Raw genomic sequence first — 13,442 nt, 5'->3', positions numbered from 1 at the left:
CGTGTTGTGAGTTCTATGTTGTGTGTTCAACGTTCTCCACCAGGTTTTAAACAAATTGCTGACTCAGGTCCGACACCTGCAGTCGTTGTCTCCACGACGACACGTGATTGTGTGTCTGGACTCATCACCATGGTGACGATGACAGGGCTGAGAGCGCCATCTGCTGGAGGGTCCCGCCCAGAAAACACCCAAATATAAACATAAACATTTAACAAAATCATTTAACATTAGTTTGAATCAAATGTTCCCAGAGAAACGACTCAGAACCTGGAGGCATCAGAACCTGGAGGCAGGACGGGCTCGGGGGTTCTGAGGGAACGTCTGGACTCTGCTCTGGTTTCTGACAGAACCAGGAGATCCAGATCTTTGAACACCCGACACGAGTCAACTTTGGGATGTTTGTGTCTCCGAAGGAGCCGAAATCAAGAACCACCAACCCAAGGGGGCGTGGCCTAGTGGCCTCTGAGGCTGATATGAAGATCTTCAGATTTAATCTGATTAATTCAAGGATCAGAGATCCATAGAAGAAGAATCACGTCATTACGTGACCACACCTGAATTTACCTGCTGGATCACTGCTCGCTGAACCAGCCTGAGGTTCCACCGGTGTCCAGCAGGCGGCGCTTTCAGTTGTTTCAGGAGACAACAGCGCCCCCACAGGTCACAACTGAAACTGTTCGAAAACCAAAAATAATTGACTGAAAACTACTTTAAAAGTTCAGAAATGTCTTAAAACTTCACAACTGTGTTAAAAATCAAACATAAGTTCTGTGTGGATCTGTGTAACACTGAGGCATTATGGGTAATTCATCACCTGCACCCCCCCAGGATCAGACGATAAAAATGTTTTCCAACATCAGGAAACACGAGAACATGTCAATAAAAAACTTTATTATTGTTGTAAAGTACGATCGACAACAACATGCTTTTACCACATTAAAAATAATATTGCACTGATGTGTGTGTCTGTTTGTGTCTGTCTGTCTGTGTGTGTCTGTCTGTCTGTGTGTCTGTTTGTGTGTGTGTGTCTGTGTGTGTCTGTTTGTGTGTGTGTGTGTCTGTGTGTGTCTGTCTGTCTGTGTGTGTGTCTGTGTCTCTGTGTGTGTTTTAACCTTGAACGACTCTTTAGGGGAGCACACACACACACACACACACACACACACACACACACACACACACACACACACACGTAATTTTCCTTCTCAGGAAGTTTTTGTCCCAAACTAAAAGCTTTTTTATCCAGATTATTTTATGTGCCGACGGTAAAATGACGCTTTATTCTGGCGAGTCAGCTGAGAGACTTCCTGTCTGCAGACGTTCACACATGACGACAGGAAAAACACAAACATGTAAACAACGTCTCCTCTGAGGTCACATGACCGGCGACGGTCAGAGCTAACGTTAGCCGCCGCACCCGGAACAACTCCTGAAGTGGGAAACGTCCTTCAGACCAACTTCAGATTCAGCCGTTTCCATGGCGACGCTACAAGGGAAGCAACGTTCCTTCCTGCGATGATGGGAAAACAACGACTTTCGCCCAGTTCCCCTTTCAGACCGTCGGACGACCCCGAGGTCGTCAGGTTCTCTGTGGAGCGTCTGTGTCTCCAGCCTCCAACGGGCGTCCAGGAAGAGACGGTGGCCAGATTCTAAAATGACGAGGCTACGTGCTAACATCTGGGAGAACATCTGGGAGAACATCTGGGAGAACATCTGGGAGAACACCTGGGAGAACACCTGGGAGGGACTTCTGCTCTGAACTGAGCCTGGATCAGTGATGATGATGATGATGGTGGTGATGATGATGATTGTGATGATGATGATTGTGATGATGATGATGATTGTGATGATGATGATGGTGGTTCCTGGTTCCTGGTTCCTGGGCTGACGGTCTGATCTGAACCTTCTCTGCTGCTACGTTTTCTTGCTCTCTGCTCGGTCCTGCTGCGAGGACGCGGCGCGGCGGCGGCGAGGACAGTGGTCACGGCGCCGGAGCGCTTGTGTTTGGGCTCAGGCGGTGGGGGGGCCCCGGGGCCCCGGCTGGGTGCTGGACTCGGTCCTGCAGGTGTTTCTGAGGAGCCTCCAGAAGGTTTCTGGCCTGGAGCCTCCTGGTCCGGGGCTGTGGGGAGTCTGAGCGGGCCCAGAACACTCCTGCTCCCAGCTGTGATCTGGGACCCGTCCTGTCCGTGCCGCCCTCTCCAGGTGGACCCGGGGAGCCGGCGGTGGCTCCGGGGCCGGAGGCCGTGAGGGCGGCGGCCGCACACAACCGCCGGTTGTCGGCCTCCTTCTTCTCCTTGGAGACGCCAGGAGAGGAGCAGGAGCTCCGAGAGGTCCCCGGACCACCGGGGGTCCTGGAGTCAGCAGAACCGGTGGGGGGGTCCGAGGCTGTACCGGGGACACTGGTGCTGTCCTCTGGGCACGTGGCCTTGGACGTCCTCAGGGACGAGTCTTTGCTGACCGAGATGAACGCACTGCCGGGAGTAGCGAAGGGAGGGGGCCGCTGGGGGGGGCGGGGGGCCCCCGGGTCCTTCCCGGCGTCCTCCTCGGTGGACGCAGGTTTGGGCCCGGCGAGGTAGGCGGGGCCGGTGTGGGAGAAGGTGGCGTGGGACGTGCAGGGCGAGAGACAAAGGGACGGCAGCGTCCCCCCGGGGCCCGTCCTCACGGTGGTGGGCCGGAGCAGCGGCGGGGGGGTGAAGGCGGCCCCCCGCCGCCCGTCCTGGCTGTCCTCGGAGCCCTCGTCCGTCTCGTCCTCGGAGGAGTCCACCTCGTGGATGGCGTCCTGCTTCTGCAGGGACTCCCGCCGCTCGGCCCGGTCCTGCCTGATGGCCGACAGCTTGTCCTTCAGTTTGCTCTTCCCGGCGCCGAGGCCGAGCGAGCCCAGGGCGCCGTCCCCTTCCTGCCGGCCCAGCTTCCTGGAGGAGGAGGAATGTTTCTGGAGGCTGCCCGTCTCCACGCCGCGTCCCGCCGGCAGCGGCGCCTCGCCGGCGGCTTCCTGGGGACGGAGGACACAAGAGTCAGAGCCGTAAAGAAGCACAAGGAGAGAAGAAGAAGATCAGACCTGGAGGCTCTGCAGACTTGGTTCCCTCTGGAGAATCTCCTTCTTAAAGTCGGAATGTGAGATGTCCAGACTGTGCTTGCGGCCGCCGATGGCCCCGCCCCCTGCGGCCGCCACGCCGCAGGGGGACGAGGGGGAGCCGGAGAGGGAGGCGGCCAGCTTCTCTGCCGACTGGACCCTCTTCAGGAGCGGCGAGCGCGGCGGCTCCGCGCTCTTGGGCCTCGAGATCTGTCTCACCAGGGGGGGCGACGAGTGCAGCTTCAACGGGAAGGCCTGGCCAGCGCCGGGCTGACCCGCGGCGGCGTGCTGACCCGCGGCGGCGTGCCCGTGCAGCGGCGAGGGGGAGCGCTGAGGGGAGCAGCTCTGGGGGGTGGGCGACGGCGTGCGGGCCAGCGGCGACAGAGGGATGTTCCCCGCAGACTTGCGGCGGGGGGAGCGGTACTGGCGCTGCAGCTTGGGGGCCAGGCCGTGCAGGGAGCTGGGCCGGATGTGGCCCGAACCGGCCGGAGAGTTGGGAACGCTGGAGCTGGGGGAGCTGCTCTGGGACGAGTTCCCTCCCACTGCGGAAACCAGAGGACAATTCTGCTGACGCCAGCCGGACCCCCACCACCACGAGCGACTCGTACCTGCCCTCACCTGAGTGGGCGGAGTCTGGCGTGGACCTGCAGCCCTGCGTGGGGCTCCGGGGCGACAGGGTGTGCGTGGGCGAGCCGGGGCCGCTCTCGCCCGAGGACAGGGAGCGGTTGAGCGAGGACAGGCTGCGGCTGGTGTGCAGCAGCGACGCCTGCTTGGTGATCTTCCGGAACAGCGACGTCCTCTTTTTACTGGCGGGACAGAGACAGGTTCAGGGTCCAGGGCTGGAGGACGCACGTCCAGGTCTGAGCTGCTCACCTGTCCTGGCCGTCCTTGGTCTTCACCTTCTTATTGCGTCTCGCCATTTTGGACTTGTGGCCCGTCTTGCGGGCGGGGCCGACCTTGATGGACGTGTTCTCAAAGGCGGTGGCAGAGATGGACACTTTGGCGCCGCTCTAAGATGATTGACAGGAGACCTTCATCACGTCTGCACCCCCCCTCCCCCCCCCCGGTGCGGCGGCGTGCTTACCTTCAGGATCAGCTCCACCACCTCCGTGTGGACCAGGCCGTGAACCGGCTCCCCGTTGACGTGGGTGATCAAGTCTCCCTCCCTCAGACCTGCGTCGTGGGCGGGGCCTCCGTCCTCCACGTGCTGAGGGACACACACACGTTGGGGGACATAAACACTTGCGCTCCGTCCGTGGTGGCCTGGGGGGGCCTGATGGGGGACTCACCCAGACCATGTGGTGCACAGTGTAGATGTCCGAGTCCCCCATGTAGACCCGGATGGCCCTCAGCGTGAAGCCGTACTTCTTGCCCGCCCGGTGGATCACGAGGGGGGGTTTGGCGTTGGCGATGGCGGGCGAAAGGTCTCTGCTGGGAGAGGAGTCGCGCGAGGACGGGTTGGACGAGAGCGAGCGGGGGGACATGGGGCTGGCCAGCGGCGAGGCTCCGTGGTGGTCTGAGGACAGAGAGACGAAGAGCGCTGGCACGAGGTGGCCAAGGTCAAAGGTCAAAGGTTGGCGGCCCGACTGACCTGCGGGGATCATCAGGGACAGCGTGGTGGCGAGGCCGACTTGATGACCTTGTTGAGCGGCCGGCTGCTCGCCGCCACGTGTTTGTCCGCGTCTCCAGAGAGCAGCCGGTGGCGAGCCCGGCGGGCCGCGAGGTCGCTGATGGCCCTCGGCGTGGAGGGGGAGTCGCCGTCCGTCAGGGCTTTGGAGGCGCCCGTGGCGTTCCCTCTGGTCACGTGATCGCTCACGTCAGCGGAGTTTCCTGCGGAGGGAAGAGACGCAGACAAGCTCAGGCCTCTGACTCGGCGGTGGGGGCGGAGCAATTCCTCTGCGACTGACGTGTGGGCGTGGCTTTGCTCAGCTGGGCGGGGGCGGGGCTCGGTGTGGTGGGCGATTCGTCCAGCTTCAGCTCTCGCTCCACGGGGAGCTCCGGGATGGCGAGGGGCAGGCCGGCGCTCTTCCGACATCCGGCTGCACCTACGGAGAGAAGCGGGTTGTGAGGTGGCCCGAGCCCGACGCCGCGAACGCTCCCACCTACCCTGACCTCCCTCCTCCTCCGAGGAGATGGCGAAGCGCGGCATCTCGATGATGGCGGAGCAGCAGCGCCGGCGGACCGTGAGCGGCGGGCTGGAGTCGCTCTCCGTGTGGGACGACTCTGACACAGACAGGCGCTTCCGCAGGCTGGACAGGAGAAATAGAGCCGTCAGGTCCTCCCTGGTAACCATAGCAACGGGTTGGTAGGAAAGAGGCGGCCGGACTCACATCTCCGGCGACCCCACCAGCCAGGACCGGTCCCGGGTCTTCAGGCCGCTCAGGCTGTCCAGGCGCTCGCCGCCCTCCTCGCTCAGGCTGCGCTTGGTGGGCGGCGTCCTCTTCTCCTCGTGCAGAGACAGACGCTCCATGCTGCTGTACACCTGCACCGGGACACAGGAGCACGTGGGCGGAGCTGCAGGAGCGCGCAGGTGAGAGCACGAGCACAGGTGACCCACCTTACTGAAGCGAGGCGAGCAGGACGAAAACTGGCGGATTTCCACGTGTTCATCGTCGTTGGTGTCGTCTTCCTCTTCAGAATCTACATGGTGGTACCGGTCGGAGCGAGCTGACACACACACACACAACACACACACACACACACACACAGATGAGGCAGGATGCCCACACACACACACAGACACACACACACAGACACACACACACACACGCTCACACACGCACACACGCTCACACACACACACACATGCTCACACACACACTCACGCACACACACACGCTCACACACACAGACACACACCCACCCACACACACACACACACACACACACACACACACTGTCTCACTTACTGTCAAAGTAGCTGGTGTCGTCCTCAGACTCCAGCTGAGGGATGAACTCAGCCTTCTGCCTCAGGAGGCCGTTCCAGTCCAGGCCCCTGAAGAACGAGTGCTGCTTCACTTCAAAGGCACTTCCTGTGGAGGGGGCGTGGCCCGGAGGGGGCGGGGCCCGGAGGAGGGGGGGGAGGTTTACAATTTTTATGGTCGTGCACGATGACAAGAGCAGCAATCGTGTGTGTGTGTGTGAGCATGTGTGTAAGTGTGTGTGTGTGTGTGTGTGTGTGAGCATGTGTGTAAGTGTGTGTGTGTGTGTGTGTGAGCATGTGTGTGAGTGTGTGTGTGTGTGAGCGTGTGTGTGTGTGTGCATGTGTGAGCGTGTGTGTGTGTGTGTGTGTGTGTGTGTGTGAGCATGTGTGTAAGTGTGTGTGTGTGTGTGTGTGTGTGTCACCTGTGCCCAGCCTCTCCAGGGGATTCTGTCTCAGCAGCTTGGAGATCAGGTCCTGAGCGTCTGGAGGCAGCGCGTCCTCCTCCTCTGGCCAGATGATCTCATCTGGCAACACGTCAGCGTTTAGTGTGGCTGTCCTAGTGTGTCCTAATGTGTCCTGGTGTGTCCTGGTGTGTCCTAGTGTGTCCTGGTGTGTCCTGGTGTGTCCTGGTGTGTCTTAATGTGTCCTGGTGTGTCCTAGTGTATCCTAGTGTGTCCTAATGTGTCCTGGTGTATCCTAGTGTGTCCTGGTGTGTCCTGGTGTGTCCTAGTGTATCCTGGTGTGTCCAAATGTGTCCTGGTGTGTCCTAGTGTATCCTGGTGTGTCCTGGTGTGTCCAAATGTGTCCTGGTGTGTCCTAGTGTGTCCTGGTGTGTCCTAGTGTATCCTGGTGTGTCCTAATGTGTCCTAGTGTATCCTGGTGTGTCCTAATGTGTCCTGGTGTGTCCTAGTGTGTCCTGGTGTGTCCTGGTGTATCCTAGTGTGTCCTAGTGTGTCCTAATGTGTCCTGGTGTGTCCTAGTGTATCCTAGTGTGTCCTAGTGTGTCCTGGTGTATCGTAGTGTGTCCTAATGTGTCCTGGTGTGTCCTAATGTGTCCTGGTGTGTCCTAGTGTATCCTAGTGTGTCCTAATGTGTCCTGGTGTGTCCTAGTGTGTCCTGGTGTGTCCTAGTGTATCCTGGTGTGTCCTGGTGTATCCTGGTGTGTCCTAGTGTGTCCTGGTGTGTCCTAGTGTATCCTAGTGTGTCCTAATGTGTCTTGGTGTGTCCTGGTGTGTCCTAGTGTATCCTAGTGTGTCCTAATGTGTCTTGGTGTGTCCTGGTGTGTCCTAGTGTGTCCTGGTGTGTCCTAGTGTGTCCTGGTGTGTCCTAGTGTATCCTAGTGTGTCCTAATGTGTCCTGGTGTGTCCTGTGTGTCCTAGTGTGTCCTGGTGTGTCACTCACCACTGATGACCTGTCCAAACAGCTCCTCCGGTGTGTCTCCAAAGAAGGGAGCACACCCCACCAGGAACTCGTACAGGATGACGCCCATGGCCCACCAGTCCACCGGCTTCCCGTAGCCCTGACGCAGGATCACCTCTGGGGCGATGTACTCTGGCGTTCCACACACCTGGGGGGGGGCGGGGGTGGAGGGGGGGGGGGGGTCACACAGTAGAGCAACATTCTCCAGATCTGCAGACACGCCCTCACACACTACTGTACCTGCTTGTCCAGGAACTCTCTGGTATCTTTCTCGATGTGCCCTTCGTACAGGTTTGTGGTCAAGCTCATCAGCCCGATCTTGGAGAGGCCGAAGTCCGTCAGTTTGATGTGTCCCATCGAGGTGATCAGGAGGCTGGAGGAGGACAGGAGGACAGGAGGACAGGAGGACATTCACCGCGTGAACAGGGACGAACTGCAGAGGCCTCCGGGACCTCATCTGCTGTTCATACTTGTCAGGTTTCAGGTCTCGGTGGACGATGCCGTAGTTGTGAAGATACTCCAACGCCAGAACCGTCTCAGCAAAGTACAAACGGGTCATGTCCACAGGCAGCGCGCCGATGTTCTTCAGCAGGGTGGCACAGTCTCCACCTGCAGGTGGCGCCACCATGGGGTCACTGAGCTGCTGCGCACAAGCACTGGGACTGGACAGCAACGGCCTTACCCTCCACGTACTCCATCACCATGCACAGGTGCCTCCTGGTCTCGAAGGAGCAGAACATGGAGACCACGAAGGGGTTCTCGGCAAACGTCAGGATGTCCCGCTCCACAAAGGCCTGCTGGATCTGGTTCCTGAGGATCAGGTTCTGCTTATTGATCTTCTTCATGGCGAAACGCTGCCGCGTCTCCTTGTGCCGCACCAGGAACACGGCGCTAGGAGGGAACCACAGCAGAGTGACCTTGGTGCTACCACCACCTCGCCGCCCCCCTGCCGCCGCCTCGCCCTCACCCGTAGGCGCCGTTGCTGATGAGTTTGATGTTTTCAAAGTCTTCCTCTCCGGGGGTTTTGGTTCTGCTCTGCGATGGTGGCGCAGGAACCGTCGTTCCTCGACTCTGAAACACAGCAGGTTGGCTCAGACAGGAACCTTCTCGCGGCCTTCGCCTGCTGGCGCTCACCTCCACGGAGTCGTCCGTCTCGGGGGTCTCGGGGTTCCCGCTGTCGTAGCTGCTCAGCTGGGCCATTTCTGCAGACAGCAGATAACAGGTCAGCTTTGATCACGTCTGAAACACCTGGAAACACCTGGTCCGTACCCTCCAGGGGGTCCCTGGTGAGGCCCAGCTGGCTGATGATGTATCGGGGGATGTCGGTCTTGATGCCCTGGCCCTCCTTGGCATGGCCCTCGGCTGCCTCCAACAGGTGATAGAACTCCTCAGGGTCAAACTCCTGCCAGGAACAGAGACGGTGAGGCAGGAACCACGAGACAGGAACCACGAGACAGAGACCACGAGACAGAGACCACGAGACAGGGACCACGAGACAGAGACCACGAGACAGAGACCACGAGACAGGGACATGAGACAGGAACCACGAGACAGGAACCAAGAGACAGGAACCAAGAGACAGGAACCAAGAGACAGGGACATGAGACAGGAACCAAGAGACAGGGACATGAGACAGGGACCACGTGAACCATGAGACAGGGACCACGAGACAGGAACCACGAGACAGGAACCACGAGACAGGAACCATGAGACAGGGACATGAGACAGGAACCAAGAGACAGGGACATGAGACAGGGACCAAGAGACAGGACATGAGACAGGGACCAAGAGACAGGGACATGAGACAGGGACCAAGAGACAGGGACATGAGACAGGGACCAAGAGACAGGGACATGAGACAGGGACCACTGGACCCTTTTCTCACTTATTTATTAATCCTTCATGTTTAAATGGCTGAATTACCAATAATAAAACAAACTCTGGTCTCATCACATCAAAACCAACATTTTTGTGAATTTTACAGTGTAGAAGAGTGAGAAGACCCCCCCCCCCCCCACCCCCCCACCCCCCCAGGTCTGGTCCTGGTGTGTGGTGTGTGTGTGTGTGTGTGTGTGTTGTGTGTGTGTGTGTGTGTGTGTGTGTGTGAGAGAGAGAGAGAGAGAGAGAGAGAGAGAGAGAACGACTAAAGTGAGGCATGGTGGAGGTTCTGCTCACCAGACACTCGAGCAGGCGAGCCGGCCGGGCGATGATGATCATCAGCTTCTTCACCAGCTGAGTGACGAACGTCACCTCCACACTCTCGGAGCGCTCGTGAGCCTGGACACAGACGGACGACAGACGGTTGGTCAGTGTCTCCCAGGTGACGAGTCACCATATCTGGTGATTAGTTATGTTTGATGACTGAGCGCAGTGAAACCTTCTGTGACCTTGAAGAGAACGTCACCACTGAAGTTTGTCCTTGACAAACACAGCAGGGGGGGGGGGGGGGAATGGGGACGGGGACGGGGGGCGGTGGGCGGGCGGGGGTGGGGGGATGTGGGGGGTGGGGGGGCTCCTGCTGGGACACCTGAAAGTTAATCTAAATCACAACGACCTCGTCGGCCTTTAAAATCCACCATGAAATGTCTGTCAGTGAGGAGACGGAGCAATTTACCCAGCAGCCACTGCAGCGAGCTGGGAGAGAGCGTGTGTGTGTGTGTGTGTGAGTGTGTGTGTGAGTGTGTGAGTGTGTGTGTGAGTGTGTGTGTGTGTGTGTGAGTGTGTGTGTGTTGTGTGTGAGTGTGTGGGGGGGGGGGGGGGGGTAATGTACGTACAGTCCTGTCTGTGCTTGTCAGAGGGGTGACCAGAGTGGAGGCGCTGGGCGTCTCGTTGCTGTTAGTCCACCAGGGCCGTGCTGACAGACACAGGGGCCCCTGGGGGCCCCCACACCCCCTCTGAATTATTTATAAATGTAACTACAGTAACTACACATTAGTGTGTAGATGCATGTGTAGGGTGACAGTAGAGGGTGATCGTGTGTGTGTGTGTGTGTGAGTGTGTGTGTGTGTGTGTGAGTGTGTGTGAGTGTGTGTGAGAGAGATTTCCAGGTTAATGAGCAGACTCAGTTTTAGGCTCTAGTTCATTCTGAAATCAGTTGGAACCTTCAAAGATCAACCTGAAACTCTGGACAGGTGAGTTAGCTCCTCCCCCCTCCGCTCTGAGGTGACCCACAGGGGTCAAACAGGGGTGTGAGAAGAGGACGTGGTTCACTGTGGTGACCGCCATGCAGGACGCCATGGGAGGAGTGGGGGGGTGAAAGAGGAGTGGGGGGGTGAATGAGGAGTGGGGGGTGAGAGAGGAGTGGGGGGGTGAATGAGGAGTGGGGGGTGAATGAGGAGTGGGGGGTGAGAGAGGAGTGGGGGGGTGAATGAGGAGTGGGGGGGTAGGGGGCGGAGCCTCCTGAGGTGGCGCCCAGACTGATGGAGGACAAACGAAAGTTTCCCTCGTCCTTTGGAACAAAGAGCCAGTTTTCTGCAGCAGTTTCTGATCAATATTCACGGTTGAATTTTGCTTTTTAGTGAATAAAGAGAAATAAACTCAGATAAAAACCTCATTTACACAAAATAACAAGTCTAATAATCTACAGTTTAATTAAAGAACAACATGTGAAACGAACCTCCGGCAGCAGCCTAACGAGCAGCTCGTTAATCAGGACCAGAAACTCGTGACACCGACCACGCCGCCGTCTCGTGCACGTGCTCGTGCACGTGCTCGTGGTCGTGCACGTGCTCGTGCACGTGCTCGTGGCGGGACGCTAAAACACGGCCGTCCAACTGTCAACGTTGCAGTGGACAATAAAGCTGAATCAAAGGTGGACTCAACTGTGACGTGAGCGTCCTCCCAGGTGTGAGCAAACACCTTCCACTCGCTGCTCCTCATCAGCTCCTCCAGGACCTCCTCCTCCAGGACGTCCTCCTCCTCCTCCAGGACCCCCTCCTCCTCCTCCAGGACGTCCTCCTCCTCCTCCAGACGTCCTCCTCCTCCTCCAGGACGTCCTCCTCTTCCTCCAGGACTTCCTCTTCCTCCTCCAGAACTTCCTCCTCCTCCTCCAGACATCCTCCTCCTCCTCCAGGACGTCCTCCTCCTCCTCCAGGACGTCCTCCTCCTCCTCCAGAACGTCCTCCTCTCCTCCAGGACTTCCTCCTCCTCCTCCAGAACTTCTCCTCCTCCTCCTGCAGAACGTCCTCCTCCTCCTCCAGAACGTCCTCCTTCTCCTCCAGGACTTCCTCCTTCTCCTCCAGGACTTCCTCCTCCTCCTCCAGAATGTCCTCCTTCTCCTCCAGGACTTCCTCCTTCTCCTCCAGGACTTCCTCCTTCTCCTCCAGGACTTCCTCCTTCTCCTCCAGGACTTCCTCCTCCTCCTCCAGGACTTCCTCCTCCTCCTCCAGAATGTCCTCCTTCTCCTCCAGGACTTCCTCCTCCTCCTCCAGGACTTCCTCCTCCTCCTCCAGAACGTCCTCCTCTTCCTCCAGAACGTCCTCCTCCTCCTCCAGGACCCCCTCCTCCTCCTCCAGACCTCCTCCTCCTCCTCCAGCCTCCTCTGCCACCGCACCCTCCACATGTTGTCCAGCAGAACAAACCCAAGCTGCTGGCGGGTTCACCTGCGCAGCGCCATCGTCCCCGCGCGACCTGCCGCCACCCACATCAACGCGTCCACGGCCTTAATGGCGCCTGATTGGTGATGTCATGATCCGGCCCGCATTGCAGCAGATGTCCAAACGCTCCTCCAGATGTGACCACGTCTGGTTTCCTCACCCTCCAAAAGCATTCAAACAGGATTCACGCCTGTGCGCCGCCTCTCCTCCACAAGCCCCTCAGCCAATCAGAGACAGTCGGACACCTGACAAGCCCCGCCCCCTACACGACCCTCTGCCCGCCTCCTTCATCCCTCCTGTGTGTCTGGTAGAATCATCCGTCAGCCCCCAGCGACTACTGGAGTGTGAAATTAAAATCAGGGAGGAGGTGTGTGTGTGTGTGCGTGCGTGCGTGTGTGTGTGTGTGTGTGATGGAGAGGCAGTTTGGACGTGTGTCCCGGCTCAACAGAAGGTCAATAAGATGCCAGTGGGAGCCATAATGTCGACCCCCCCGAGGCCAAACTGAGCTAATAGAGACGTCAGCGCTGGACTGGTGTGTTTCCAGTTCAGCGCTGGTGATCCGTCACTTCAGCCTCCTTTGATTTATTGGGACAGATTATTTGATTGGATCCAACTAGTGACACACAGAGCAGCAGTGAGCAAAGGTGTGTGTAGGTGTGTGTGTGTGGTGTGTGTGTACAGGTGTGCAGGAATGTTATATTCCAAAATGACATCACACGCCGCTGTCGGCCAGAACCGTGAGGTGGTTAACAGCTAACCAACCCGCCTGATACTCAGCAGCTCTTCACATCATCATCACCACCATCATCATCACCATCATCATCATCACCACCACATCATCACCACCATCATCATCATCACCATCATCATCATCACCACCATCATCATCACCACCACCATCATCATCACCATCATCATCATCATCACCATCATCATCACCATCATCATCACCACCATCATCATCATCATCACCACCATCATCACCACCATCATCATCACCATCATCATCATCACCATCATCACCACCATCATCACCATCATCACCACCATCATCACCATCATCACCATCATCATCACCATCATCACCATCATCATCATCAACCATCATCACCATCATCATCATCACCATCATCATCACCACCATCATCACCATCATCATCACCATCATCATCACCATCATCATCATCACCATCATCATCATCACCATCACCACCATCATCATCATCACCACCATCATCATCATCACCATCACCCCATCATCACCACCATCATCACCATCATCATCACCCCATCATCATCATCATCACCACCATCATCACCACCACCATCATCATCACCATCATCATCATCACCATCATCCCACCCATCATCACCATCATCACCACCATCATCACCATCATCATCACCACCATCATCATCACCATCATCATCATCA

The 13,442-nt window shown here is 57.6% G+C and overlaps 1 protein-coding gene across 1 annotated transcript in view; it reads right to left on the bottom strand.

The window, feature by feature from the left end:
* Positions 1-874: 874 nt before the first annotated feature.
* The window catches only part of mast2 (microtubule associated serine/threonine kinase 2), a 46,073-nt gene continuing 33,505 nt past the window's right edge, over positions 875-13,442 (bottom strand). The window contains 24 exon segments of the mRNA XM_057037765.1: positions 875-1,686; positions 1,735-2,173; positions 2,176-2,989; positions 3,056-3,612; positions 3,689-3,876; positions 3,944-4,080; positions 4,155-4,277; positions 4,360-4,586; positions 4,662-4,694; positions 4,697-4,900; positions 4,978-5,115; positions 5,177-5,319; positions 5,401-5,552; positions 5,628-5,737; positions 5,980-6,102; positions 6,416-6,517; positions 7,395-7,560; positions 7,653-7,785; positions 7,883-8,021; positions 8,095-8,303; positions 8,380-8,483; positions 8,547-8,614; positions 8,682-8,814; positions 9,588-9,689. Of these exon segments, the coding sequence (XP_056893745.1) occupies positions 1,668-1,686; positions 1,735-2,173; positions 2,176-2,989; positions 3,056-3,612; positions 3,689-3,876; positions 3,944-4,080; positions 4,155-4,277; positions 4,360-4,586; positions 4,662-4,694; positions 4,697-4,900; positions 4,978-5,115; positions 5,177-5,319; positions 5,401-5,552; positions 5,628-5,737; positions 5,980-6,102; positions 6,416-6,517; positions 7,395-7,560; positions 7,653-7,785; positions 7,883-8,021; positions 8,095-8,303; positions 8,380-8,483; positions 8,547-8,614; positions 8,682-8,814; positions 9,588-9,689 (4,563 nt within the window). The 3' untranslated portion in view covers positions 875-1,667.

Source organism: Takifugu flavidus, chromosome 7 (genome assembly GCF_003711565.1).
Source record: "Takifugu flavidus isolate HTHZ2018 chromosome 7, ASM371156v2, whole genome shotgun sequence".
Taxonomy (NCBI): Eukaryota; Metazoa; Chordata; class Actinopteri; order Tetraodontiformes; family Tetraodontidae; genus Takifugu; species Takifugu flavidus.
This window is presented reverse-complemented; position numbering and strand designations above follow the sequence as displayed.